The following is a 26,855-nucleotide window of genomic DNA, read 5'->3' on the forward strand; positions in this document are numbered from 1 at the left end:
TGAGCACTTAGAAAAGGATGCTGTGGTTACTAAGACCCAGCATGGGTTTCTCAAAAACAAGTCCTGCCAGACGAATCTCATTTTGAGAGAGAGAGAGAGAGAGAGAGAGAGAGAGAGAGAGAGAGTATGTTATAAGGTTGGTGGATCAGGGGAATGCACTGGACATAGAATATCTTGATTTCAGTGAGGCTTTTGATGTCCCCCATGCTATTCTTGCAGAAAAGCTGGTGAAATGTGGGCTGGATGAGGTAACTCTTAGGTGGGTTTGTAGCTGGTAACAGCTCCTCACCATCCTGGAAAACAGTGGCATGCCACATAGTCCTTGGGCCTGTTGTTCAACATCTTTATAAACAACTTGGATGAAGGAATTGGGGGGCTGCTCATCCAATTTGCAGATGACACCAAACTGGGAGGGGTAGCTAATGCCTCAGAAGATAGAATCAGGATTCAAGATGATTAAGGGAGGTAATAGTCCTGCTCAATTCTGGCTTGATCAGTCCACACCTGGAATGATGTGTCCAGTTCTGGGCATCAAAATTTAATAAGGATATTGACAAGTTGAAACGTGCAGAGGAGGACAACCAAGAGATTATCAAGGGCCTGGAAACCAAGCCTTATAAGGAACAGTTGTGGGAGTTATGTATGTTTAGCTTAGAAAAGAGGAGATTGAGAGAAGATATAATAGCTATCTTCAAGTATCTAAAGGGCTGTCACATGAAAGATGGAGCAAGCTTGTTTTCTCCTGCTCTGGAGGGTGCGACCTAAACTAATGGCTCCAAGTTAAAATAAATGAGATTCCTACTAAACATCAGGAAGAACTTTCTGACAGTAAAAGCTGTTCAACAGTGGAACAGACTCCTACAAGAGGTGGTGGATTGTTCTTCCTTTGAGGTTTTTAAGCAAAGGTTGGATACTCATCTCATTTATGATCTAGCTGAGGTGCCTGCATTGTAGGGGGTTGGACTAGTTGAACCTCTGCATCCCATCCAGCTCTCCAGTTCTATGATTTTATGACTTTATGGTTCTCAGTAAAGCAGGAAATTAGAGATTATGCCAACACCAGGTGGAAAGTCCTCATAAGCTTCTTTATTTTGGCACAGTTTACTCTACCAAGAGTTCCTGCAAGTAAAGAAAATCAGTTCTTCATTCTCTCTCTGTATCTCAGCTTCGTCTAGGTTAGGCCGTGCCTTGGCTGAACTGTTTGGGTTGCTGGTCAAGCTGTGTGTGGGTTCTCCAGTAAGACAACGCCGGAGCCACCATGCTGCTAGCACCACTACTGCTCCCACACCGGCTGCTCGCTCGACAGCATCAGCACTGACCAAACTACTCACAAAGGGGCTTTCCTGGCAGCCCCCACCATACACGCCCACCCCCCGCTTCCGGTGAGTCCTGTCTACTATAAATTGATCTCAAGTTCCACAGTGTTTGCAGGAAGAAAGGAAATTTTAGACTTGGATGCTTGTAAATACTCTTCCTGAGGTGCTGGGATTCAAAGAATGTTTGAGTGTTTAATCTTGCAGAATCATCAGCCTAACTATCTAAATCTATTTTTCTTCTAGGTTGACTTTTTTCATCTGTTCTGTGGGTTTCACCTCGCCAATGTTGTTTGATGAGCGGAAGTATCCCTACCACCTAATGCTGCAGAAATTTTTGTGCTCGGGGGGCCACAACGCACTCTTTGAGTAAGCATTTATCTACTGCATGCCACTTTTTCTAGTGTAGGAGACTGAAAATTGAGTTTGAAGGTTCTGTAGTTTTATGTGCTATAGTCAAAAAATGAGATTGAAAAACTAAGGCCTCTGTCATCCATTGTTTGCTCAATTACTTAATATAACATACGTTGCTAATGACACTAATTGTGTGGCTGATGGAGGTGGCACAAGGAGTATGTGAAAAGTAGCTTTCAAGTCAGTGGGAAGATCAATAAATGGGGCCCAAATGTGGGTGCATAACATTGTGGGATGCTGTAGGAAAAACATTCAAGTCCAAATGCTTAGAGGTTGTGACACTATTTGTGTTCATTCCTTTTTTCCTTTAGAACATTCAACTGGGCCCTTTCCATGGGTGGCAAGGTTCCTGTCGCTGAGGGCCTGGAACACCCAGACCTACCTGATGGCACAGGAGAGTTTCTGGATGCCTGGCTTATGCTGGTGGAGAAAATGGTGAATCCCACCACAGTGCTGGAATCTCCCCATTCATTGCCTGCCAAGCTGCCAGGTGGGCAGAACTACCTACAGTTCAGTGCCCTGCGCTTCCTCGTGGTAACACAGAAGGTGAGCAGCCTCTCCTATCTAGCTTATACTATAGGTCTATAGGCACCATTATACCAGAATCTGGTGCAATGTGACTTGATTGTGGCAAGGACTCTCAAATCATTTATTTTATTCTAATGTTATAGTCTAATAAAGCTGACCTATGTGGTGCTCTCGGTAGTCCTTACAACAAACCTGTTCATCAAACGCTTTATAGAGAGTTCAAAATGCTATATAAATGCTAAATTATAAACATTTAATTCTGTTAATACCCCTAGCCCAGGGTTTTGTGTTGCACAATTCCCTGCAAGCACAGAATTTGCTACTTAATGCGAAATGCACCATACTCAGAAATCTCTTGCTCTTTTCTTTTTGAATGATTCCCCTCCCCTCCACACGGACACATATTTTGCCACCTTCTGCTCTAAGAAATGTAACCCAAGTAGGACTAAGTTTGCTAATTCTTTTTCCTGGTGCAGGCAGCCTTCACTTGCATCAAGAACTTATGGAACCGCAAGCCACTGAAGGTATATGGAGGACGCATGGCAGAGTCCATGTTGGCCATTCTGTGCCACATCCTGCGTGGAGAGCCTGTCATCCGTGAGCGCCTTGGGAAGGAGAAAGAAGGAGCACGCAGTGAGGAGGAGGCAGGGCAAGAGGAAGGTGGTGCCCGAAGGGAGCCCCAGGTCAACCAACAGCAGCTGCAGCAGGTAGAAATCAACTTCTTATTCCACCATTCCACAAAAGAGCACCCTCCCATCCAGAGATACTCCATCCAAACTGTGTCTTCCACAACAGTCTCTTCAGTCTGCATTTCTGATCTTTTAAAAACCTGTCTCTCTCTCTTCAGTTGATGGATATGGGCTTTACACGGGAGCATGCCATGGAAGCTCTGCTGAATACCAGCACCATGGAACAAGCTACAGAGTATCTGCTGACCCATCCTCCTCCACTTATGGGTGGTGTTGTTAGGGTAAGGCCACTTAGCAGCTAAGACTAAGTAGCAGGGGAAGGGCATATTCCTGGGCTGCCACTCTCTCCAGCTTGATACTTCTGAAGGAAAATGTGTATTGCTAGCTAATTTAATGTAGTTGTGGTGGCCTTAGCCAGGAGGATTGTGTAAGCAGTGTACCCAAAGGGTAGGTCTCTTCCTACTTGAATTCTGCAATTTAGGCCCTGTAGACTGTCTGGAGAACTCTTTAGTTTCCCTTGCATTGAGTTCTGTAACCTCACAGGGTTATTTCTGTGTTGTATGACAGGATCTGAGTATGTCTGAAGAAGATCAAATGATGAGGGCCATTGCTATGTCACTGGGACAAGACATCCCCATGGACCAAAGAGCTGAATCACCAGAGGTAAAGGCATCATAAGGGGATTCCATAAAGTGCTGGGTTGAAGGAATACTGGTGAGGTTTTTGGAAAGAAGTCGGGAGTGGGCTGGCATATGCATCCTGGAATTCAAAGGTTGCAGAAATGTGGTGAGAACCTGTGGTCGTGGCAATGTAAATATCACAGACTCAATTTTCTTTGATAATAATAGGACAGCTGCAAATGGCAGAGGAACCGTGCCTTATCCTTGAGGGAGGTAGGCAGGTGAGTCTGTGGTGCTGTGATAGCAATATTTATAACCAGCCGTTTCTGCTCTCTAGGAAGCTGCCTGCCGAAAAGAGGAGGAAGAACGTAAGGCCAGGGAGAAGCAAGAGGAGGAGGAGGCAAAGTGTCTAGAGAAGTTCCAAGATGCTGAACCTCTGGAGCAAGAAGAGCTGCACAGCTTTACAGACACCATGCTTCCTGGCTGCTTCCACCTGTTGGATGAGCTGCCAGACACGGTGTACCGGGTCTGCGACCTCATCATGACTGCCATCAAGCGCAATGGTGCTGACTACAGAGACATGATCCTCAAGCAAGTGGTGAATCAGGTGAGCGTATCTACCAAGACCACACAATCTCTTTACATTGGGAGGCGTCCTGAACAATACTCAGTCCATTTTATGCTATTCTTGCCATGAACAAGACTGCATTATCCCAGTGCTCTGTTAGCCTAGGTGATTATCCAAGATGCTCTAGAACAGGAAAAGGCTTCTTTAGGTACTTAAGTTCACCAGGTTTCCAGGGACAATCTGGAAGACAGGCTGCAAGCATTGGGTTCAGTTAGAGCTTGGATTTGAGATCCTGGAAGATAATACCTGAATTGGGCCGCACGATGTGTGCTGGATGAAAGGACTCCCAAGGACTGCTTAATGTACAATACATTAGGAAAAATCAAGAACCCAATTGAAAACTGGATGTTTTCCTCTTTGTGTATAAAACAGGAAGCTCAGTTGGCCACAGAGGCTTTGAGGTAGATGTGTACACACATGGGTAACTCAGGTGTAATGGTACAGGCGACTCCTCATTTACGTAGCGGTTACATTCCGAATTTCTACACGTGTCACTGAAATCGCATAAAATGGGGAGTTGCCTGTCAGCTCAACAAAGCCCCGCTGATGTGTGTGGAAGAAGTTTCTTCCCTGTGCATCAGCTGAGCTGGTCAAGAAGACCCACTGCCACTTTGGCTGGTGTGAGCCAGAGACACAGTGGGGCTTTCTGCCTGATGCTCAGGAAGGTGCAGCAGCAACCACTTTGCCACACATCAGCTGTTAGCTGGGAGCCTCAGCAAAGCCCTGTTGCACCTACCTCTGGCTCATGAAGAGACCATCCCCGGAGTCCGAAAGATGTCCCCTTCAGGGAGGGTCTCCTCACGAGCTAGAGGCTCAGCAGGGCTTTGCTGAGGGTCATCAGGTATCCCCCCCCCCCACTTCCAGGTTTCTGGAGCCATGCATATGCATGGTCACACGTGAATTGAATACATGGTAGTAGGGGGGGATACCTGAATATACATGCTCTCTTGAAACATAAGCATTTATCTCAGTAGGGAAAACTCTGTTTAAGTAGCTGGGGGGCAGCGGGGAGATAATGTGGAACCCCAGGTATAACAAATTAACAAGAGCATGTCTCCAGGTAGAATTCATAGAGGTCAGTGTTTGATATGCTTAGGTCTCAATTTTAGAACAGTTAACTTCCTGTTGCCAGCAGGTGCCTGTAGGGCCTAGCATCATAGCCTTCTGAGCAAATACCTTAATGCCATTGTGTTCTGGATGTTCTGTAATGGATTAAGACTAGTGTCCAAGAAAGGCTATCTTACTGATAATCCACTCCATTCATAACATGCCCTTTCATTGGCAGGTGTGGGAAGCCGCTGATGTCCTTATAAAAGCAGCTCTGCCCCTCACCACTAGCGACACCAAGACTGTCTCAGAGTGGATCAGCCAGATGGCTACCCTGCCACAGGCCTCCAACCTGGCCACACGCATCCTGCTGTTAACTTTACTCTTTGAGGTGAGTCCAAGGAAAGGGAAAGGAGACATACCCTCCCCCCACCAGTTACCCCATGTCTTTGTTCAACTTTTACCTGGGATGGGGTTGGAGGGTCAGGACTGGACATTCAAGCATTTGAGGTGATGGTTATCATGTTTTCCTATAGAATTTGGATTGCTCTTTACATATAGCATTTATCTCATAGCCCTCCCTTGCTGTTTCATTGCTTTAATCACTAGATGTTTCTCACTTCTCACAAAGTCCAGGATATAGAGCATACGGAATGTAATTATTTGATAGAGAGAGTGGACGTGATCACTCTAGTTCATGATACTTTTTCATTTAGGGTTTTCCATTGTAACTACTTAGGCATCTATATGTTAAGCAGTGTCTGTATGTGTTATATAACATTAACATTAATATATTCATATTTCATATTTGACACTGAAATATTCCTTTTTTCAAGGATACTATACACACACACACACACACACACACACACACAACCACAGAATACTCAAATTCAAATCACTTTGGTGAACACATCTACAGATTGCATTCTACTAGGCCAGATGCCTTCCAAATTCTTGCTGGTACTGATGGGAGCTGTTGCTAACATCTGGAGGGCACCTGGTTGAGGAATGCTGCATTACAGCATACAGTTGTGTGGGATGGGGTAATTTTTTACAGGACAGTTGTGCTTTTCATTCAATCATCATCATCAACTATTCTTATTATTCTTATTACCACCCTACCCATCTGGCTGGGGTTCCCCAGCCAGTGTGGCCGGCTTACAGTATATCAAAAAACACTTCAATAAACTTTGGATAAAGAGGTTGATGTATGCTGTTAGATGTGAACTACGCTGAGGACCTGTACAATAGAGCATGCACTTGAAAAGAAAATGCCTCACACTCCCCTTCACTTGGCTCTGAAGTGATGATAACACTTAGAACTTTGAATGTAATGGTCAGTTTGTGCTCCAATTAGTCCTATCTGCTGCATGGTTGCCAACCTCTTTACCTTTGTTTCCCTGCAGGAGCTTAAGTTGCCATGTGCTCGTGTTGTAGAATCTAGCGGCATCCTCAACGTTCTGATCAAACTGCTAGAAGTGGTGCAGCCCTGCCTACAAGCTGCCAAGGAGCAAAAGGAAGTGCAGACACCAAAGTAAGCAACAAAACAGGATATAGGGTGGAGCTGGAAAGCCCCAAGCCAGGCTTACCCACACTTTGATATACATTACCTGGGTTTTGCTTCTGGTCTTTCTTGTGAGGAGAAGCTACCAGTTTTGTATTTGTACCTAATGAAATACATAATGGTTTAATAATGCTGGATGCAGTTACTAACCTGGAATGAAATTAGGTTTACCTCCCTCCTTGAGTCCAGAAGGTCTTGCTACTGTTTTCTTGGCAGGGTTTTAGTCCCAAAAATGGCTGCAGTATCTTGGCTTAGGAACCCATGCAATATATTTTGTTGGATGCCTTAGCTGATGTAATTACCTTGCCTCCCACAGGTGGATCACCCCAGTGCTGTTGCTGATTGACTTCTATGAGAAGACAGCTATCTCCTCCAAGAGGAGGGCCCAGATGAACAAGGTATGAGCTCAGGGTGGTGGTGTGGGAAATGCAAGCTATTACGAAGGGGACTGGGAGAAAGGATCCTGGCCACTGTGGAATTGTGAGTGTGCACGGCAAATAAGCTGTGGCATTTGCAATACGCCCTGATACAACCAGGCTGCAATCTTTTATTAGAACTGGGAGCAAGTTCCATTGAACTTTATGGATCTCACTTCTGAGTAGACATGGAGAGAACTGCAGTGTAGGTCTGCAAATGCTAAGAATCTGTCTTCTTTCTCTCCAGTACCTCCAAGCCAATGGCAACAACTGGCGCTGGTTTGACGATCGCTCAGGCCGTTGGTGTAGCTATAGTGCAAGCAACAACAGCACCATCGACACAGCGTGGAAAGCAGGAGAGACCAGTGTTCGTTTCACTGCTGGCCGTCGGCGCTATACTGTGCAATTCACTACAATGGTGCAGGTATAGGCGCTGGGAATGTTGTCATGGGTGTTCTCTGAGGTCGTTGGGCACATGGGGTATGGTAGTCTTAACCTCCCTCTTGTTTCCTTAATCAGGTGAATGAAGAAACTGGGAACCGGCGTCCAGTAATGTTGACTTTGCTCAGGGTGCCCCGGCTCAGTAAGAGTATGAAAGAGGGCAATGGACAAGAGCTGGAAAGAACCTTGGAGGAAGGCAAGGAGGTCGAAAACAAGCCAAAGGAGGAGAAAGCAAATGGTACTGAATATGTAGTCTCATCACTGGGTTACCTATAGAGTAGGAGACTGGAACTTGTAACCTCAGACCTATTTTATCTTCCCTCATCAGATAGCCCTGCTTCTACTGAGAGTCTCACCCTGGAGAAGGAAGCACCTTCAGAAGAGGCCAAACCATCAGAGATCCTCATCCAGGGCCTGACAGAGGAAATGGTTACCGTGTTGATCCGTGCCTGTGTCAGCATGTTGGGTGTTCCTGTGGAACCGGACACACTACACGCCACGTTGCGCCTCTGTCTGCGCCTCACCCGCCACCACAAATACGCCATGATGTTTGCAGAGCTCAAGAGCACACGCATGATCCTGGGTCTCACGCAGAGCTCTGGCTTCAACGGCTTCACGCCTCTTGTCACCCTTCTTTTCCGACACATAATCGAGGATCCCTGCACACTCCATCACACCATGGAGAAGGTATGGCTTGCTTCTGCTGACTTCACCATAGAGAAGGTAGAGTCTTAGAAGCTTTCTTCTGTATAGGTCTTGCACACTAAAGAGGCGACTTGACTCAGCTCAGACAGCATATGGAAAGTGTTGCTGCTTCAGTAATTGCTCAGGCTTCCTGAAATCCCCATTGACTTATCCAGTAGAACTGGCTTTTTCAATTGCCAGTATGAACACACATTTTTGTTTTTGTCTGTTTCAGGTTGTGCGCTCAGCAGCCACCAGTGGAGCAGGCAGCACCACTTCAGGTGTCGTGTCAGGCAGTTTGGGCTCTCGGGAGATCAACTACATTTTGCGAGTGCTGGGCCCAGCTGCTTGCCGCAACCCAGAGATCTTCACTGAGGTGGCCAATGGCTGCATTCGCATTGCCCTACCTGCTCCCCGTGGCTCTGGAACTGGTAAGTAATTCAGAACCCTGCTGGTTTTCCTACAGTGTCCGCACTAATGCTGTGTGCCCATTAATGCTGTGTGCACAAGGATCTTCATCATAATTTGAGGTAGAAGGAGGTCTGGGTCAGGGATAGAAGAGAAGCATGAATCCTATAGTAATCTTGTGCCAAAATAAAAAGCAGCTGGAAAAATCGCAAAGAACTAAGCCCCTTCCCTCCTTAAGTCCCAGGTTCCTTTACCAGTGTTGGCTGCTCTAGTTTTTTTTATTATTTCTCCTTTTGCTCCCCAAGCCTCTGATGACGAATTCGAGAACCTGCGGATCAAGGGCCCCAACGCTGTGCAGCTGGTAAAAACCACTCCAGTAAAGCCCTCACCGCTGCCTGTCATACCTGACACTATCAAGGAGGTGATCTATGACATGCTGAATGCTCTGGCTGCCTACCATGCCCCTGATGAAGGTACATGACAGCCTGGGACAGGATGGGTGGGAATTTCTATGCATGGGGGAACCAAGGGCCTCTTGGTTGCCTGAACAGAAGCTCCCTTCTGATCAGTCCTTTTTATTAAAGCTGGAACCCAGTATTAACCATTTCACTTCCCACCCCCAAAAGACTAGTAATAACGAAGTGCTTTTCTTTCAGCAAGTCTTCAGATCATGGAATTGGGTGTAAGATAAACACCACACTAGCTTCTTGAAATAAACACTTTGAATTTGCCATGTATATATGTGTAACAGCTCTCTGAAAAGACAATGTCAATGGTGGTCATGGTTTCATTTCCCCTCTCCAGCAGACAAGTCTGAACCCAAGGCAAGCAGTACTAACCAGGAGATGAGTCAGATCCTGCAAGAAATTGGAGATGATATGTACCAGCAGTATCGCTCTCTAACCCGTCAGGGCAGTGACTTTGACTCTCAGACCGGCTTTGGCATCAATGTGAGTCTGCCAGAAGCAAAAACCCAAACTCCACAGTAATATCTATCAGCTGTCAAAATCATTGAGCCATTTTTTCTGCAGCAGTATCATAAATCCCATAGCATCTCATTTTTGGCTCTTTTATTTCCTTTTGCTTTTTGAGGTTTTCAGTTGTTGAAGGTTGTGGACTGTATCTGAAGCATTTGTTTAGATGTTGACTGCTCCTCTGGTTTCTTAGGGTTTGAGACCTCTGTGTATTCCACCTCTCTGTTGCTCCAAAGTAGCAGATGACAGTGAAAACTGTAGTGCCTTGTCATGTGTGGAACTCTGTTGGTGGACTTTAGGCCATTCAGCGCCATTTTGTTCATTGCCTTTGTTCTTCTTCTCTAGGCTCAGGTTTTTGCTGCTGATAGTGCAGCTGCTGAGACTCCCCAGTCTGGAACTCCCCAAGGAGATGGTAAGTCTTACTTTTGTTGTCTTAATGCCTCTCCGGGGATCTCCCTTCAAGCTATCCTGTGATTGGAAATACTAGTCTCTGATTAAAACAGACCCAAAATGACATTCCCCCCCTGCTCAATCACTTCAAGTGTTGGGACACCAGTCTCATTTCTCTTGGTTGTAAAGATGGGGCCTGCTCAGTCTTTTTCCTGAAAGTGAGCTCAAACCCCATCTGCCATACTGGAACCATGTCTCTCCTGAAACTTCATGGGGAGGTGTTTTTTTTGGGAGGGAGGCAGGGAGCAGTTCTTTCACTGGTTCTCCTTTTCCCTTGTGTCCTACAGCCTCCACTCCTGAAGAATCAAGAGAAAACAAGAAGGATAAGGAGGGTGATAAAGCAGCAGAGGAGAACAAGCAGAAGGCTAAGGGAAGCAAGCCACTTATGCCTACATCCACCATCTTGAGGCTGCTGGCAGAGCTTGTGCGCTCATATGTTGGCATTGCCACCTTAATTGCCAACTACAACTATACTGTGGGCCAGTCTGAGCTGATAAAGGAGGTGAGAAGCCCTGGAAGAACAAAACAAACCTAAGGAACTGTGGATTAGGAGTGGGGTAAATGCAAAATAAGACTTGGGGCCAGCACTGCTAGGTTCCAGAGAAGAGGAGTGAGTTTGGGTAGACTGCTTGGGAGGAGGAGTTGCTGATGAAAGAAGATGACTAGGCCATCCTGGCCTGCTCTCGCTACTATCTTTCATTTTGTCTTTTCAGGACTGTAGTGTGTTGGCCTTTGTGCTGGACCATTTACTCCCTCACACCCAGAATGCAGAAGACAAAGATACACCAGCCTTGGCACGCCTCTTCCTAGCCAGCTTGGCTGCAGCAGGTAGTGGCACAGATGCCCAGGTGGCCCTGGTGAATGAGGTGAAGGCAGCCCTGGGTCGGGCACTGGCCATGACAGAGAGTACTGAAAAGCATGCCAGGTGAGCTGGAAGATGTTGAGGATTGATTAGCACTTGAGAAGAGGATGTTGTATTACAACTCTCCTGTAATAGGTTCCTGTAGCTTTGCACCCCAGCAAAGGTCTTGACTAAATCATGTTTCTTTTTAGCAGTACCGTCGTACCTTGGAAGTTGAACGGAAACCGTTCTGGAAGTCCATTCAACTTCCAAAACGTTCAGAAACCATAGCATGGCTTCTGATTGGCTGCAGGAACCTCCTGCAGCCAATCGGAAGCCACGTTGAACGTTCGGGTTCCAAAGAATGTTAGCAAACCGGAACACTCACTTCCGGGTTTGTGGTGTTCGGGAGCCAAAATGTCCAATTACCAAGGCATTCAGGAGCCAAGGTACGACTGTATAAAATTTTCAGGTACAATATTTTGTAAATCAGGAATGGGGAACTTCTGGCCCGCCAAAAGTTGTTGGACACTGGCTCCCATCGGTCCCAGCCAGCATGGCTAATGGCAGGGAAGATGGGAGCTGTAGAATATCTGGAGGGTCACAGGTTCTCTGTTACTTTACTAAATTAGAATACTTGCTGCAGGAAAATAGATCCTTCCTGTTACAGGGATTGGGGCAGGGTATTGCAGGGTTTGCTAACCATGACACTGTTCTGGAAGTAAAGAAATGTCACTTTCTGCTTTGACACACTCTAGGCTGCAAGCTGTCATGTGCATCATCAGCACCATTATGGAATCATGCCCATCCACCTCTAGCTTCTACAGCAATGCCACAGCAAAGACCCAGCATAATGGCATGAACAACATCATCCGCCTCTTCCTCAAGAAGGGGTTGGTCAATGACCTGGCCAGGGTGCCTCACAGCCTTGATCTGTCCAGGTATGTGGCTTATTTAACCGCAAGGAGACGGAGCAGAGCCTCCTTCATGATCAGGGATGATGTTGAACAGTTGGTGTAGGGGACAAGTACAAGACCAAATGTAGAAGACAGATACAATCCCTTCCATTAAGATTTGGCCTTAGAAAGTTTTTTTCCCCTATCTCTAGAACATAATTGAATTGGCATATTGAGAGAGCAGGCAGAATCATGACATCTTCCCACTAGAGGTTTCTCTTCGTTCTACCCCAGCTAAGGTTAGCTTTGCTATTAAGACCTTTGTTCACAGTCTGGAAACTCATATTGGCATGTGTTTTTCCTCCAAGTCCCAACATGGCCAACACAGTAAATGCAGCCCTGAAACCCTTGGAAACGTTATCACGAATTGTCAATCAGCCCAGTAGTCTCTTCGGTAGCAAAAGTGCCTCGAGCAAGAGCAAGGCGGAGCAGGATGCTCAGGGAGCAGCACAAGATGCCAACAGTGGCCAACAAGATGCAGGTATGCCATCCTCAGCATCCATTGTTTATGGGTCACGTACCTCTTCTCTGTGATTTTTCATCAACCTGTTCCACGATAAGAGCCACACCTGCCATCCCCTCCTTTCCTTGGCCTGGAATTTTTCTGACTTCCATTATGAGTCTCCATTAGTCTGTCTACCACTTAAGCTAATTCAAGGATGACTTGAGAAGGTAATATTGAGCCCTTGACTTACAGGGGAGAGCGGGGAAGCAGAGGCCCCGGAGGAGGACCATGATGTTGCCCAAGCAGAAGTGACAGATGGTGACATCATGGATGGTGAAACGGAGAGCGATGCCGTTGTGATTGCTGGACAGCCTGAGGTGCTGAGCACACAGGAGATGCAGGTATTGATGGTGGCTTGTAGGGACCCTGCCTGTATTGCATGCAGGAGGTGGCCACAGGTTTTAAGGCATGAGATGTTGGTGACATATAGCTGGGATCACTTCCATTCCTGCTTGTGTTGCTTAAAGTTGCAATTTATTTAGGGCTATATGCAGAGGAGTGTGTAAATAAAGACTTTTGTTGATCACATCATTGCTCTGAGATTAATGAGTAAAATCTGGATAGCTGCACAAACTGAAATGACCCTTTGCTTGCTTAATTTAGATTGTGATACCTGAGGCTGGGATGCCTGTCGTATATAGCATTTGACTTGGGTAGAGCACAAATCAGACCTGTTTCAGAAGTCAGGGTGATGCAGCTTGTTTTACGGTTTTGAGACTTGATTGTAAAGAACTGAAGATCACCAGTGTGTTTGTCTTTACCATCTTCTAGGTGGAAAATGAGCTAGAGGACCTGATCGATGAGCTTTTAGAGCAGGATGGTGGCTCAGGGAATAGTACAATAATAGGTGAGTACAAAGCCCCAACACTTTGCCTCAGAACTTTCCTTCAGGATCTCTGGACTCTCTGCCTCTCCCCCTCTGTGTCCTCTGAGGGAACCAAATGCATTTTTTGCTTTGCTGTAGAGAATCCTACCTCATAAGACCACTCCAGGTAGAGATCATCTACTGTTCTTCTCTCTTCCCTGCAGCTATTCTTTATCACCTAGCATGGGTGCTATATCAGACATATATATGTCCATGTTGCTTTTTCGCCCATTATAGAGATAATCTATTCCTATACAATTATTGGTGGGCGGGGTGACTTCTGAGAGGCAAGAGGCTTGTCATGGTAGCTTTATAACTGCCAAGAAAATCACCATCTGTATATGGAAAGCAGCATCACATCAGGACCATAACGGGCACTCAAAGATAAATGGCCATCAAGTTTAGGGACTGCCCAGAAGGTCCTCTGAAGGGAGAGGGTTGTTTGCTCATAACTTTGCTAAGCCCTATACACTTCCTTTATGTCCTTCAGTGGGCCGAAGTGGAGAGGATGAGTCTCAGGAAGATGTGTTGATGGATGAGGCACCTTCCAATCTCAGCCAGGCTTCCACATTACAGGCCAACAGGGAAGGTGAGGCATTGCCTACGATGTTACATGGAGTCAGTAGAAGTGCCTATAGCCCCTGGAGGGGGAGGGGGAGGGTAAGTGCAAGAGAAGGGTGAACTAGCATGATGCAGAAGGGTTGTTATAGGCTTGCGCTCTCATAAGAGAAGCGGGAGGAAGGGGAGGTTTCTGAGACCTGGTTTTGTGAGGTTTTGCCTGTCTGGCAAAAGGAGTTTGAAGATACAACTTGCCAGAAAGGTAACTGGAAGAATCTTCGCTTAACCTGCAGGGGCCAACTCACCATAGCTACACTCTCTAATCTTCTCTAGATTCTATGAATATTCTGGATCCTGAAGATGAAGAGGAGCACACACAGGAGGAAGACAGCAGTGGCAGCAATGAGGATGAAGATGATAGTCAGGATGAAGAGGAAGAAGAGGAGGAGGAGGATGAAGATGACCAGGTAAGGGCATTGAAGGAAAGGCAGTGCAGGAGTCTTTCCAGTGGGTGCTTTATGATCTTAACATAGGAGGCTGTGGGACAGATATCAAAAATAACAGGGAAGGGGTGGTCACAACTGAGGACAGCATGTATTAGGTTTTTATTGGGGAGCTAATGTGAGCTAGGCACCATGATGTTTGGGTTTTAGATCTAGAATAATTTATAGTGTGAGAGCCAAAAATTTCATTGACTCAGTCTGTGGTTCCAGGTAAAGAGAGTGACTAAAGTTGGAGTGAGGAGGTATGAAGACTGGTTTTCAGGATGCCATATTCTAGCCGGCATTTGCTTAGCCTTGTGTTTGGTGATAACTTTCCCTCCAGGATGATGAAGAAGGTGAGGAAGGCGAAGAGGAGGAAGATGACGATGATGGCTCCGAGATGGAGTTAGATGAAGACTACCCTGATATGAATGCCTCCCCACTGGTGCGTTTTGAGCGCTTTGACCGTGAAGATGACCTCATCATTGAGTTTGACAACATGTTCTCCAGCGCCAGTAAGAACTCTAAAAACTGGAAAGCCACAGGACATGGCTGATTCTGGGGGGGCTGGGAGCCAGGATGCAAAGCTTTCCCCCACATCCTATGGACTAGGGAGCTGGGATTTTATTTGAAATGGAATAGCATTCTCTGTCCAGTGGGACAGAAGCATCCACATAATGGGTTGTCTCCTCCCCCTGCCCCGAACAGGCAGGATCAGGCAACCAGACTTTGGCCACATTCAGCTTCATCTCAGTTCCGTTTCCTGCCTTATCCATGATCAGTGCTGTGTTCTAGCACATGATCTGTTTTCTAGCTCCAAAATGTTGCTCTGGGAGGCTTTGTAATTATGGCTTTGTTGACCCTATTTCAGACTAGTTCTTGTCTCCAGCGAAATTATATTTGTATGTCTTCAAAGCCCCATCTTGGCTTGCTAACTTTGCCTATTTCTATTCCCAGCGGATATTCCTCCATCACCTGGCAATATTCCTGCCACTCATCCACTCATGGTACGGCATGCAGACCATAGCTCCTTGACTTTGGGTAGTGGCTCCTCCACTACGCGATTGGCGCAAGGCATTGGCCGCAGCCAGAGGACCCTTCGGCAGCTGACAGCAAACACTGGCCATACCATCCATGTTCATTACCCTGGCACCCGCCAGCCCAACCCACCTCTGATCCTGCAGAGGTGAGACTTTAGGGAGTGGAGGAGTATCACATTTTGCCAAAAGCTGTAGAATACAGAACAGCGAATTGTTCTGGCAACATCCCAACCCAGTTTGGTTTGCCCCAGTGTTCCCCATAATCTTGTTCTGAGAACTGGGGGACTCTTTTAGAAGTCACTGCATCTCTGTGTAGGAAAACAAGTGTTCCTTTTATGTCTTCCTTAGGTTGTTGGGCCCTTCAGCAGCTGCAGATATTCTTCAACTAAGCAGTAGCCTCCCACTACAAAGCAGAGGTCGAGCTCGCCTTCTAGTAGGCAACGACGACGTGCACATAATCGCTCGCTCAGATGATGAGTTGCTGGATGACTTCTTCCATGACCAGAGCACAGCCACCAGCCAGGCAGGCAAGTCCTTAAGACTGTTTACTAGATATGTAGGTAAAATCAAAAGGATCAATAGATTGAAATTCTACAGTGGGAATGGCTGAGCCTTTTTGGGCCACATCGACCCTATTGTCAGCCCTCAGGGAGCCAAAGTGTAAATATGGGTGCAGTGAGAACTAAAGTTCTCAAGGCCAAAGCAGGACTTTTTGGGAGTGGTTGGTCAGTGACATTTTTTGAAATTTCAATTTTTCATTTTTTAAAAAATTAAGTGGAAAAATTTGAGGGATGCTTAGGAGACTGCAAAAGAACCTTTTGTGAATTAGCAGCCAGGTGCCTACAACATTTTTATACCATTGTGCATCAATTCAAACATCTTTATCAATGGAGTCAGTTCACATTTTCAACTGTCAGGCAGAAGTGGAGAAATGCAGAATGGCTGGCCAACGGCATAACTGTGGGTCTTGAGGGTGTTGGTGAGCTGTTGTATGGATTGGCTTATCAGTAATATATCCTCCACTTTTCTTTCTATAGGAACCTTGTCAAGCATCCCTACTGCCCTGACACGCTGGACAGAAGAATGCAAAGTACTAGATGCAGAGAGCATGCATGACTGTGTGTCAGGTGAGCTAACAAGTAACTTTCCTTGCTTCAGCCAATGCAGGCCCTTCTCTGTTTGGCTCTGTTTAATCTGGTGCTTTTTCTCCATTCAGTGGTCAAAGTTCCCATTATTAACCACCTGGAGGCATTGAGAGATGAGGAACTAGAGGAGCGTAGAGAGAAGAGGCGAAAACAGCTGGCTGAGGAGGAGGCCAAAGTTGCAGACAAGGCCAAGGAGGCAGAAGACAAAGAGCAAAATGCCCAGGTTAGAAGCCCAACTTGAACATCTGTGACCTTTTTTAAAAGCTTGTTGAATGCAAACTTTCAGCAGGGCTGATTTCATCTGGTATGGTTTTCATTATGGAAGCTGCATTGTGACTGGGGTGTGGGGACAGGACTAAGAGTTGTATTCATTGTAGCACTAAGGCAACTGTTAAATTAGCACAAGGCTTTCTGCTTGCACAATGGAACACTCTCCTGTGCATCCCTAAATCTGTTCTAGGGGTGTTTCCCCAAATTCTCCAGAGAAGTTTCAGGGAGGGCATGGGCTGCAAGCAGGGAACGTGATAATGCTTGCACTAGTAAGGCGAATCAGTTGAATATCACCTTGAATATATGCAACTGGTTTGTAAATGAGAAGCAGAGTACCTATAATTTGGAATGAAAATGCCAGCAGACATGTTTAGGTCTTGGTAGCTTGATAAGACAGCAAATCTGTTTTGCTCCAGAGCAAAGACGTGAACTGTTTTTTGGTAAACTTTAAATTATGGCAAGTGGGCCACCTTAAAAAAGTTGGGGATGTTCATTCATTTAAATGTATAAGGGAAAACACAAAATAGAAACCCCCGCTGTCATTTCAGTATATAATTCCACATGTCTGTGTGCTCTTTTGCACATGGCAGACAGAGATGAAATCAGAGAATAAACCTCTGTTCCTTTCTTTCCCATCAGGAAGGCAAGCAGAAACTCAGACACTAAACTGAGAGCTGATCTTTCTTAGTACAGTCATACCTTGGGTTATAGATGCTTCAGGTTGCGCATTTTCGGGTCGCGCACTGCGCCAAACCCAAAAGTACCAGAACAGGTTACTTCCGGGTTTTGGCGCTCATGCATGCACAGAAGACCAAATCGCGACCCGCGCAGATGCGGTGCTGCAAGTTGCGAACGCTGCGGGTTGCGAATGTCCCTCCCACACAGATCACGTTCACAACATGAGCGTCCACTGTAGCTCTTTGTAAGAAGGAAAGTCATCACATTCCTTTCCTAGAGCCAGGTCTTACACCTGTTCTTTTTAAAAACACCCCACCCACCCCACACTGTTACAGGAACAAAAGAAACTGTGGTATCAAGAATAGAGACACCAGCAGTAAGTGGTTATGGTAACAGTCAGACCTATAATAGTTAGCAGAGACAGGGATGGACACACTTTAATGTGTTTCTTCATATTGCTGCCTGTCAATGCTATGAGGACATTGTCATGAAGTTTACTCATTGATGTAATTCTATTGGATTGATATCCTTAGCCATTGTTCCAAACATTTGCAGAAGAGAAAGTGGTCATTCTCTTACTCTTTCAATACAGAATTTAGCTGTTAAATCTCAGCTAAGGAGAAGGAAATCTAAGACAGTTTAGCAAGATTGTTTTTGGATCTGAGGGAATAGAATATCTTGACATTTTTCTGTATATAATCTATACAAGCCGGATATCTTTGTCAACCAATTACAGAAAGGAAAACTTACCGACACATTTTCCAGCAGTATTTAGAATGCTTGCTTCTATGTAGAAGAGAACATTTTGATAGATGTGCCTCACTGGACTAGATGAAAATTGGGCAGAGCTGTTGTAGCAAAAGGCATACAGGTTATGTACCGTCCTCCTTACAAACGCTTCGTGTAACGAGCTCCGCTAACCCAGAAGTACGTGCTCCTGGTAGCAAACTTTGCCCCAGGATGCGAGCAGAAGACGCGCGCTGGTGGCGCGGCGGCAGTGGGAGGCCCATTAGCAAAAGCGTGCCTCAGGTTAAGAATGGTTTCGGGTTAAGAACAGACCTCTGGAACGAATTAAGTTCGTAACCAGAGGTACCACTCTAGAGGGAAGGTGCAGCTGTGACCTGAAGCTTCTGCCTCCTTTCCTTGTCCTGGGTGTCAGAAGCTACATAGGCAGTTTCCTTCCCAGATGAGTTTTAATCAGATGAATCTTACTTTTTTTTAAAATCAGATGAATCTTACTTTTTTTTTTCCCCTCTGCAGGGAGCCTTACCCCAGTCAAACAGCTCTGCTGAGCAGAACCTTCCAGGTAATTTGTTCCCTTACTCTATGTCTGTATGGTGTCTTCTTCCCTCAGCTCAACTGAAGCAGATGCTGTTCCTGGGCCCCCTGGGATGAGGTAGTAGATTGTATAGTTTTAGGGTCACACCCGGTCTTGGAGATAACTATACAATCTACTGTCTTTCCTATGAGGACTCACAACTCGCCGTGCCAGCACTGAAGAAGAGAGAAGCCACTGAGAAACCACGCCTAGATCAGGAGGAAAGAACATGGGCTCAAGAATGAAATTTGGAATCAAAACCCCTGAGTTCCTTGGTTCCATCCCTAGATGTGGAAAGAAATTTGGGGGTGGGGGTTATAGTGGAATAGTGTGTCATTAGATCTTGTAGGCAGGATTCCCTGGATCTTGCTGTGGCTTGGGGAGAGGATCATCTGCATGAGTGTTCTCCTCAGATCTATGTGAAAGGATTTTGCAGGATTTTTAAAAAACTGGCTGTTCAGATAGGGGAAGAACCAGTTGCCTGACGCTGAAGTTTGTGGCATTGCTCTTGCTGGGGTGAGGTAGTAAGTTGTATTGTTGTGGGGTAGGGATTTGTGCCCCAAATCAGAGATAACTATACAACTTACTACTTTCCCTGGGAGGAGTGAAGTACCCAGGACTGGGGTGGGTGTTTGATGTGCCCAGCTTTTGAACTAACCTTAAGGGTGCAGTTCTACTTTGCTGAAAGGCTGAAGCCCAGTCCCTGCTTGAAATCCTGCTGCTGCTCAGTGGTCTGGGTTTTAAGACAGCCTCCCTCCCTCTCTTGGCTCCCAGATGGTGCTGCCCATCCTGATGGCTATCCTGCAGTCCCAGCTGCAGCTGAAGACGCCTCTGCTGGTCCCAAGCAGACTCTGGTCACGCTGGAGAGCCCCCAACAGCAACAGCAGCAGGTGACCGGGGCAGGCGAGCTTCCTTCAGAGCTGGCGGGGCAGTCCAATGCCCAGGGTTCTGGGCAGTTGCTGATGCCAGTGGAACAGGAAGACTCAGGCCCTGGGAGGCCAAGCACTGATGCTGAGGCCACACAGATGGAGCTTTCACCTGCTCCCACCATCAGTAAGTGGCCCCAGGCTTCACCCTGCAGCAGGTGTTACCCCCTTCTTGGCTGTGTGTCACTTGTACGTGCATAAACATACTCTGATTCCTACCATCTTCCACATGTTCAGGAGAAGGCAGCAATAGTTTTAAAGTGCATATATTTTCATCAGCCACCTACCTACTCAGCGGCCAGGAGCATCATAACTAGACACTGGAGAGAACATGAACCAGTGGTACCAAACCATATGGGAAACAGCCCTACTAGAGCAGCTAGCCAACAGACTGAAACTGACAGAGGGGCAAATAAAAGAGGACACCTTCACCCCAGTGTGGCTCCCCTTTATTACATACACAGCCCAACAAAACAAGAACCCACCAGCAGCATACAAATCAATATGGCTAACTTGACCCTAACAACAACTCCACCTCATACACGCAAACAAAACTCACTGCAGCCAACTGAAGGCAACCAACCATGCCCTGCCCCCAACCTCTCTCGCCACCAATGAAAACTAATAAATGAATAGAGAACCTGGCCACGTGACACTGACACAAAAACCTTGCACATACGCTCTCCCCACTTCTCTTCTCCCCCAGCCTTATACTGTCTATAACATAAGTGTCTCATATTGAGTATAAGTATGATCTGTAGAAAGGGTCCTATGAACGGAAAGCAGAAATGCTGTATGCACTTTTGTAACCCAAGAGAATCTTTAATAAAAACATTTTTTTTAAGTGCATATATTTGCATATTAACTAAAATTTGCAAAGTGAAACTAAAAGCCTACTCACCCACCTAATGATTTGATCCTAGCTTTCAAAATTTGGCTGGATGTTTGTTTGTTTTTTAAGTAGCTTTTTATTGAGGTTTAAGCTCACGTTTTGAATCTCTCTCATTTTTAAAAATAAAAATGCTGTGCTGGATCAGACCTGTCAGTTCAGCTCAGTATTCTGCCTTGACAGTCTTCACAGGCAATTTCTGAAGCCTGTTACACTATAGTAGGTGGTAGTGAAGGGTATATCACAGCCAAAACAAGAAGTTTCCTTGCTGAATTGGAACCAGAGCCCAGTCATAATGGGCAGCAGAATTTGAATCCAGTGTATCAGGTTTTCAGGCAGTGTTTCTATCAATGCTTCTTAGGAAGGCTGTCTAAAAACCAGAAGGAGGTCGATGGGTAGGTTTCTGTCCTTTCCATGTTCTGGGCTGAATCCGATGAAAAAATTCGGGTTTGACAGACGTTTGTCAGACTTATCTCTCAGTCCTTTCTTTCCTTTCCCACCAGCTTCGCTTTCTCCAGAGAGGGCTGAAGACTCTGATGCCTTGACAGCAGTCAGCAGCCAGCTGGAGGGCTCACCCATGGATACCAGCAGCCTGGCCTCTTGCAACCTCGAAGAAGGAGTTGGAGAGGCTGGTGGCCCTAGCAATGTGGACCAGGCAGGGGGAGCCACTGTTGTAGCAACGGCAGACACCGCCCAGCAGGGCTCCAATGCACAGGCCCTCAGGGAGGGCCAGCCAGATCCCAGCCAGCAGGTGGATGATGGGTAAGGAGCAGCGATGAGGTGCAAGGGGGTGATATGCCCATTTTAGCATTAGCACTGCACTTGCTAATACTGTCACTCCTTGCTCTTCAGCTCCCCACCTGCCTCATCCTCTGAGAGCTCTTCCACCAGAGATTCGGCGGTGGCCATTTCCGGTGCTGATTCTCGGGGCATCTTGGAAGAACCCCTTCCTTCTACCAGCAGCGAGGAGGAAGACCCCTTGGCAGGTAAATACTAGAAGAGGACATAAAAAGAGGGAGCTATACTAAGTCAATGCCATTTTTCTTAGTAGGGATAGCGGCTACCTCTAACATGCTTTTTCATAGGGATAAATCTTCCGGAAGGTGTAGACCCATCTTTTCTGGCTGCTCTGCCTGATGACATCCGGCGTGAAGTGCTACAGAACCAGTTGGGTATCCGGCCTCCTGCCCGTACGGCCCCGACTACCACAACTGCTGCTACCCCAGCACCGCCGGTGGTGGGAAACCCTAGTGTGACAGAAGTCAGTCCAGAGTTCCTGGCTGCACTGCCTCCAGCAATCCAGGAGGAGGTAAGGTGGCACTTTTAAAGATTATGGGGTAAAACACAGTTTAGGAACAAGTATAATAGAACTATGAAATCTGAAGGAAACTCGTATAGCCTGTGACCCTGCACTGTACAAAACAAAACTTTCTGAATTTAGGATTCCTGACCTCTTAATTAAAAAAAATAAATAGAATTTTTCCATTGCTTGAATTGTATTGTTTAAAACATGTAACATACAAACAAAACATAAAATGGGAAGGTCAAAATAGGAAAGTAGGTGTAAAAACAAATCTACTGGACTGCCAACTACAAGTCACAAGAAAATCTGGGCAGTTGCATTTCTCTTCTTTGCGCTTAAGTTATAAATTGCATAAGGACAAGATATGCAAGTTATTTGTGTGGATGTGTTTGGCTCACCTTATTGCATGCATGATCCATAGTTCATTGCCTTGTGGTAAATTCCACATAAGGGGGATGTAATTCAGTGAAATATGTATTTCTTTGAAATATAGTGAAATTTCCAGAACTAAATTAATAATGACCAAGACTTCACACCCTCAAAGGGGCTTCCAGCTGTGGAGTTCCACCCATTATGTGGTCGCAGAACCCAGTTTCTGTCCCACATCCTCGTCACCTCGGAAAGAGAGATAAAAATTTGTGGTTGAAGGAGGAGAGTCATTTTAGAGAGATTGGTTGGGTCTTTTATTTTTGCTCTGTTCTTGCTTAACAGTAGAAGTTGTTTTTATCTTTCCCCCTCCCATCTCAGGTGCTGGCACAACAACGGGCAGAGCAGCAGCGTCGGGAGCTGGCCCAGAGCACAAGCTCAGACACTCCCATGGACCCTGTGACTTTCATTCAGACGTTGCCATCAGACCTACGGCGCAGTGTGCTGGAGGATATGGAGGACAGTGTTTTGGCAGTCATGCCTCCTGACATTGCTGCTGAAGCACAGGCTCTGCGGCGTGAACAAGAAGCACGCCAGCGCCAGCTCATGCACGAGCGTCTCTTTGGCCACTCCAGCACCTCTGCCTTATCTGCCATTTTGCGTAGCCCAGGTAAAGCGCATCTGTTTCTGACATACTACCGTTTTTAGTTCTGTATGTCTCGACTCCCAATCTGATTGCTTTGCTTATTTTCTTTCCCCTAACTCAGCCTTCACAAGCCGACTGAGTGGAAACAGAGGTGTCCAGTATACACGTTTGGCTGTACAAAGAGGAGGAACCTTCCAGATGGGTGGTAGCAGCAGCCACAGCAGGTACAAGATCAGTGTTCAAAACTCCCATAGTTGTAGGCACATTTTGCACAGGGAATTTCATTAGCGCGAGCAGTTTCTGAGCTCTGGGTGCAGTACTGCACCTAAGATTTCAGATTAAAACTGCAGAATGGAAGGAAAGGAGGACTTTTTCTGCCTCCTCACTTCCAACTACTCTCTGAAGACTGGAGAAGAGACCCTCTTAAGAATATATGGGGGGGCAGGGTAAGGACTAGACCATGTGAAAAATGAATATAATATTTTAGCTGCAGTTCATTCATTTTCAGCCTTGTATTCTTGTTATTTAAAAAAGTGTGCCTAGACATTCTGTTGTTGCACCCATAAGCTAGGTTTAAGGTGCCATTTAGCTCCTAGCTTTCATATCTCAGTTTCTAACACTGTACTAGACTTATGGGGGAAGGTAGTGCAGTTTCTTTGGAGGGAATAAGCTGAGGGTTAGGATTCCTAGGGAAAAACCAATGTAACATTAGTTAAGTTGGGTATGCTTGGGGAAACTAGAAATATAAAAACTTTCCCAAATTGTATAGTACCTAAGGTTAACCTTAAAGTCTGGAAACCAGGGGTATTATCTTGCTTCTTCCAATTATCAATCCTTCCCAATAACCCCTAGTTCTTGCAGAGCTGCCATGGATTCCTTTGGGAGGAAGGGTGGAAAACTGTTTAATAAATAATTCTCAGATTGAAAAAACCACTCCCTGCCCCATTGTGTAAGCTGAAAGATGGGCTCGGTGATCACTGGATCAGTTCAGGGATCAACTTGAAAGCAAATGGGCAGAGATGCCAGGCCAGCAGGATGTGCTGGTTTACAGGAACCAGCTGCAAGGCATGTCATGTAGACTGTGCTGATATTTGTCTTCTTGTTTCCTAGGCCATCAGGCAGCAATGTGGACAGCCTGCTCCGCCTGCGTGGACGCCTTCTGTTGGACCATGAGGCCTTGTCCTGCCTGCTGGTACTGCTTTTTGTGGATGAGCCAAAGCTGAACACTAGCCGGCTACATCGGGTGCTGCGGAACCTTTGCTACCATGCACAGACACGCAGCTGGGTGATTCGGAGCCTGCTCTCTATCCTGCAGCGCAGCAGTGAGAGTGAACTGTGTGTAGAGACACCTAAGGGGACTGCTGCACCAGACGACAAAGGCAAAAGAGCAGCCAAGGCCTGTGCCCCTGACAGCCGGCCACTAGACCTTCTGCACAAGATGGAATCCAAAAGCTCAGGGCAGCTTTCTTGGCTCTCCGTCTCTATGGATGCTGCTTTGGGTTGCCGAACCAACATATTCCAGATCCAGCGAGCAGGAGGGCGTAAGCACACGGAGAAGCATGCTGCTGCCGGTTCCACTGTTCATATTCACCCCCAGGCTGCTCCTGTGGTCTGCCGCCATGTACTTGACACGCTCATCCAACTTGCCAAGGTGAAGACAAGGGCTGTCTAGAGTGGTGCTCTTTTTTATGCAATGGGCGTTCTGTCATTCTGATGAAAGTCTGAAACTTCTTGGTCTGCATAGCTTAAGAGAAAAAGTTAAGGAGTTAGATTACAAGGAGGTAGCTCTCTAGACTAAATATTAGGGTGAGTTCCAGACTGAGAGCAAGCTGGCAGTTAAGCTCCCTGTAATTGTTGTTGTTGGGACGCGGGTGGCGCTGTGGGTAAAAGCCTCAGCGCCTAGGGCTTGCCGATCGAAAGGTCGGCGGTTCGAATCCCCGCGGCGGGGTGCGCTCCCGCTGCTCGGTCCCAGCGCCTGCCAACCTAGCAGTTCGAAAGCACCCCCGGGTGCAAGTAGATAAATAGGGACTGCTTACTAGCGGGAAGGTAAACGGCGTTCCGGGTGCGCCTCTGGCTCGCCAGAGCAGCGATGTCACGCTGGCCACGTGACCCGGAAGTGTCTCCGGACAGCGCTGGCCCCCGGCCTCTTGAGTGAGATGGGCGCACAACCCTAGAGTCTGTCAAGACTGGCCCATACGGGCAGGGGTACCTTTACCTTTAATTGTTGTTGTTATTTAGTAGATTTAGATCCTGTTTGTCCATCAGCATGTTCAAGGTGGCTAACAAAATCACCATTGCATAAAAATGCCTAAAACAAAATAAGTGCAAATTTGCAGCAAAAGGTGTAGGGGTCATCATTTAAAAAATGGGAGAGCAGTTATTTTAGTATTTCTAGGCTGCATTTCTACCCACAGACCTTCAGAACAGCTTGCAAAAGTTTTTTAAAAGTTTTGAAATTGGTTCCTCTCTCCACTGCAGTTGCTGCCCGCTAATCAGCTGGTCTTTTGCTGTGCAGGGATTAAGGAAAATAACAGGCAGGCATTCGTAGCATATTCTGTACCAGGAAACATCCAGTTGTGCTAGAAGGGAGCTAGACAAGTTAACTTCTTGGTTCCTTTGCTGTTCAGAATAAATGAGATTAGTAAATAATAGTCATGGAAACTTCTTCTCCGTGGGCTAGTTTGCACATCATGCTAAACCATTATCAGTGAGACTTGCATGAGCAGAAAGGAGCTGCTGTGAGCCTCTTGCTTATGTATTCCCCCATCTTCCTGCACAGCCAAGAAGAACAACCCTTTCCTCCTAGTCTGTCTCTCTCTCTCTCTCTCTCTTCCCCCCCCCCTCCTTCTTGTGCCATCCACACCAGGGACTGTTTATCACAACCTCTGGTTGGTTTCAAAACAAACTGTTTTGCTTGAATTAACCAGCATTTGGGACAAACAGTAGTCCCTGGTCTGGATGTCCTGACAAGCCAAGATTTAGGGAAACTGGTGTGAGGGTAAGAACTGCTGGTCCTCCGGATAGTGGAGGAAAGGAAGACAGGGAAACACGTGAGCAGCATCTCCCTGCTCATGTGTGACTTGCTAAATCATGTGAACACAGCATGGGCCCTACTTTTGTTAGCATGAAGCATCCTGAAAACCTGTGAACTTAAAAGTGCAAGTTTTTTTTAAATAATGATTTTTTTTTATTTAAAACAATTTAGTATCTTGTCAACAAATGATTCCAGAGCAGTTTTTAATATCCTTTCCAATTTTTCAGTGATGATGGTTATTCAGGAGTGGGTTTCTCCTTACGGCAGGCCTCAGGGGCACTGCTAATGTAACTAAATTTTGTGCTTGGTCCCTCCCCACTTCTAGTCCTGCCAGTTTCAGGGTAGCAGAACTTTGTCAGAGCTCCACCTCTGTTATTTTTTTTCATTGTGATGATATGGTGGGATCAGCATTTGTAAATCTGGGAAGTTTTTCTGACCCATGGAACAGGGAAGATGCTTTATCTGCTATATGTCCCATGAAGCAAAGGACCAGAACTGGCGACAAAGAGGAGCATAGCTCTCAACTTCTTTCTGGCAAAGGGGGGCAGCTTGTTTCCCAGGCAAGGTTCATCCTCCTTTGGTGGACAGAGGGGCCAACACCTCCTGTATGAAGACTAATACCTTGTTACTATCTTATTAGCTCTGAATATGCTCTTTAATATAGCTGTTAATAGTTCTGTCTTGCAGCAACCCTGGGGAATAAGTAATTACTTGGGTCCTGAGGTTATGTGCATGAGTTGCCCCAAACCATCCAGTGAGTCTCTCGCCTGTACCTGGAGTAAGGGCAAACATACATGGGGAGAGAAGTGAACTTGGTGCTCTGTAGATTGTTGCCACTCAGCCAAATGCTGACT

General features: G+C 46.4%; 1 protein-coding gene across 13 annotated transcripts in view; it reads left to right on the forward strand.

The window, feature by feature from the left end:
* The window catches only part of HUWE1 (HECT, UBA and WWE domain containing E3 ubiquitin protein ligase 1), a 101,639-nt gene that overhangs the window by 58,683 nt on the left and 16,101 nt on the right, over nucleotides 1–26,855 (forward strand). For 7 of the 13 annotated variants that reach the window (XM_053371395.1, XM_053371401.1, XM_053371392.1 and 4 more), the window contains 38 exons: nucleotides 1,166–1,382; nucleotides 1,560–1,682; nucleotides 2,039–2,273; nucleotides 2,732–2,962; nucleotides 3,103–3,225; nucleotides 3,512–3,607; nucleotides 3,902–4,171; nucleotides 5,478–5,630; nucleotides 6,649–6,776; nucleotides 7,123–7,204; nucleotides 7,470–7,646; nucleotides 7,742–7,901; nucleotides 7,992–8,350; nucleotides 8,583–8,776; nucleotides 9,050–9,228; nucleotides 9,560–9,705; nucleotides 10,075–10,141; nucleotides 10,467–10,681; nucleotides 10,893–11,104; nucleotides 11,779–11,961; nucleotides 12,285–12,457; nucleotides 12,674–12,822; nucleotides 13,253–13,328; nucleotides 13,837–13,935; nucleotides 14,238–14,371; nucleotides 14,730–14,901; nucleotides 15,344–15,572; nucleotides 15,775–15,953; nucleotides 16,464–16,553; nucleotides 16,643–16,794; nucleotides 18,780–18,825; nucleotides 19,612–19,890; nucleotides 21,156–21,414; nucleotides 21,505–21,638; nucleotides 21,738–21,961; nucleotides 22,703–22,991; nucleotides 23,089–23,191; nucleotides 24,078–24,618. In XM_053371395.1, coding sequence (XP_053227370.1) covers nucleotides 1,166–1,382; nucleotides 1,560–1,682; nucleotides 2,039–2,273; nucleotides 2,732–2,962; nucleotides 3,103–3,225; nucleotides 3,512–3,607; nucleotides 3,902–4,171; nucleotides 5,478–5,630; nucleotides 6,649–6,776; nucleotides 7,123–7,204; nucleotides 7,470–7,646; nucleotides 7,742–7,901; nucleotides 7,992–8,350; nucleotides 8,583–8,776; nucleotides 9,050–9,228; nucleotides 9,560–9,705; nucleotides 10,075–10,141; nucleotides 10,467–10,681; nucleotides 10,893–11,104; nucleotides 11,779–11,961; nucleotides 12,285–12,457; nucleotides 12,674–12,822; nucleotides 13,253–13,328; nucleotides 13,837–13,935; nucleotides 14,238–14,371; nucleotides 14,730–14,901; nucleotides 15,344–15,572; nucleotides 15,775–15,953; nucleotides 16,464–16,553; nucleotides 16,643–16,794; nucleotides 18,780–18,825; nucleotides 19,612–19,890; nucleotides 21,156–21,414; nucleotides 21,505–21,638; nucleotides 21,738–21,961; nucleotides 22,703–22,991; nucleotides 23,089–23,191; nucleotides 24,078–24,618 — 6,878 coding nt within the window. Of the gene's footprint in view, nucleotides 1–1,165; nucleotides 1,383–1,559; nucleotides 1,683–2,038; nucleotides 2,274–2,731; nucleotides 2,963–3,102; nucleotides 3,226–3,511; nucleotides 3,608–3,901; nucleotides 4,172–5,477; nucleotides 5,631–6,648; nucleotides 6,777–7,122; nucleotides 7,205–7,469; nucleotides 7,647–7,741; nucleotides 7,902–7,991; nucleotides 8,351–8,582; nucleotides 8,779–9,049; nucleotides 9,229–9,559; nucleotides 9,706–10,074; nucleotides 10,142–10,466; nucleotides 10,682–10,892; nucleotides 11,105–11,778; nucleotides 11,962–12,284; nucleotides 12,458–12,673; nucleotides 12,823–13,252; nucleotides 13,329–13,836; nucleotides 13,936–14,237; nucleotides 14,372–14,729; nucleotides 14,902–15,343; nucleotides 15,573–15,774; nucleotides 15,954–16,463; nucleotides 16,554–16,642; nucleotides 16,795–18,779; nucleotides 18,826–19,611; nucleotides 19,891–21,155; nucleotides 21,415–21,504; nucleotides 21,639–21,737; nucleotides 21,962–22,702; nucleotides 22,992–23,088; nucleotides 23,192–24,077; nucleotides 24,619–26,855 lie in introns of all 13 variants that reach the window. The other 6 variants (XM_053371397.1, XM_053371400.1, XM_053371406.1 and 3 more) reach the window with 4 other exon arrangements.

Source organism: Podarcis raffonei, chromosome 17 (genome assembly GCF_027172205.1).
Source record: "Podarcis raffonei isolate rPodRaf1 chromosome 17, rPodRaf1.pri, whole genome shotgun sequence".
Classification (NCBI taxonomy): domain Eukaryota; kingdom Metazoa; phylum Chordata; class Lepidosauria; order Squamata; family Lacertidae; genus Podarcis; species Podarcis raffonei.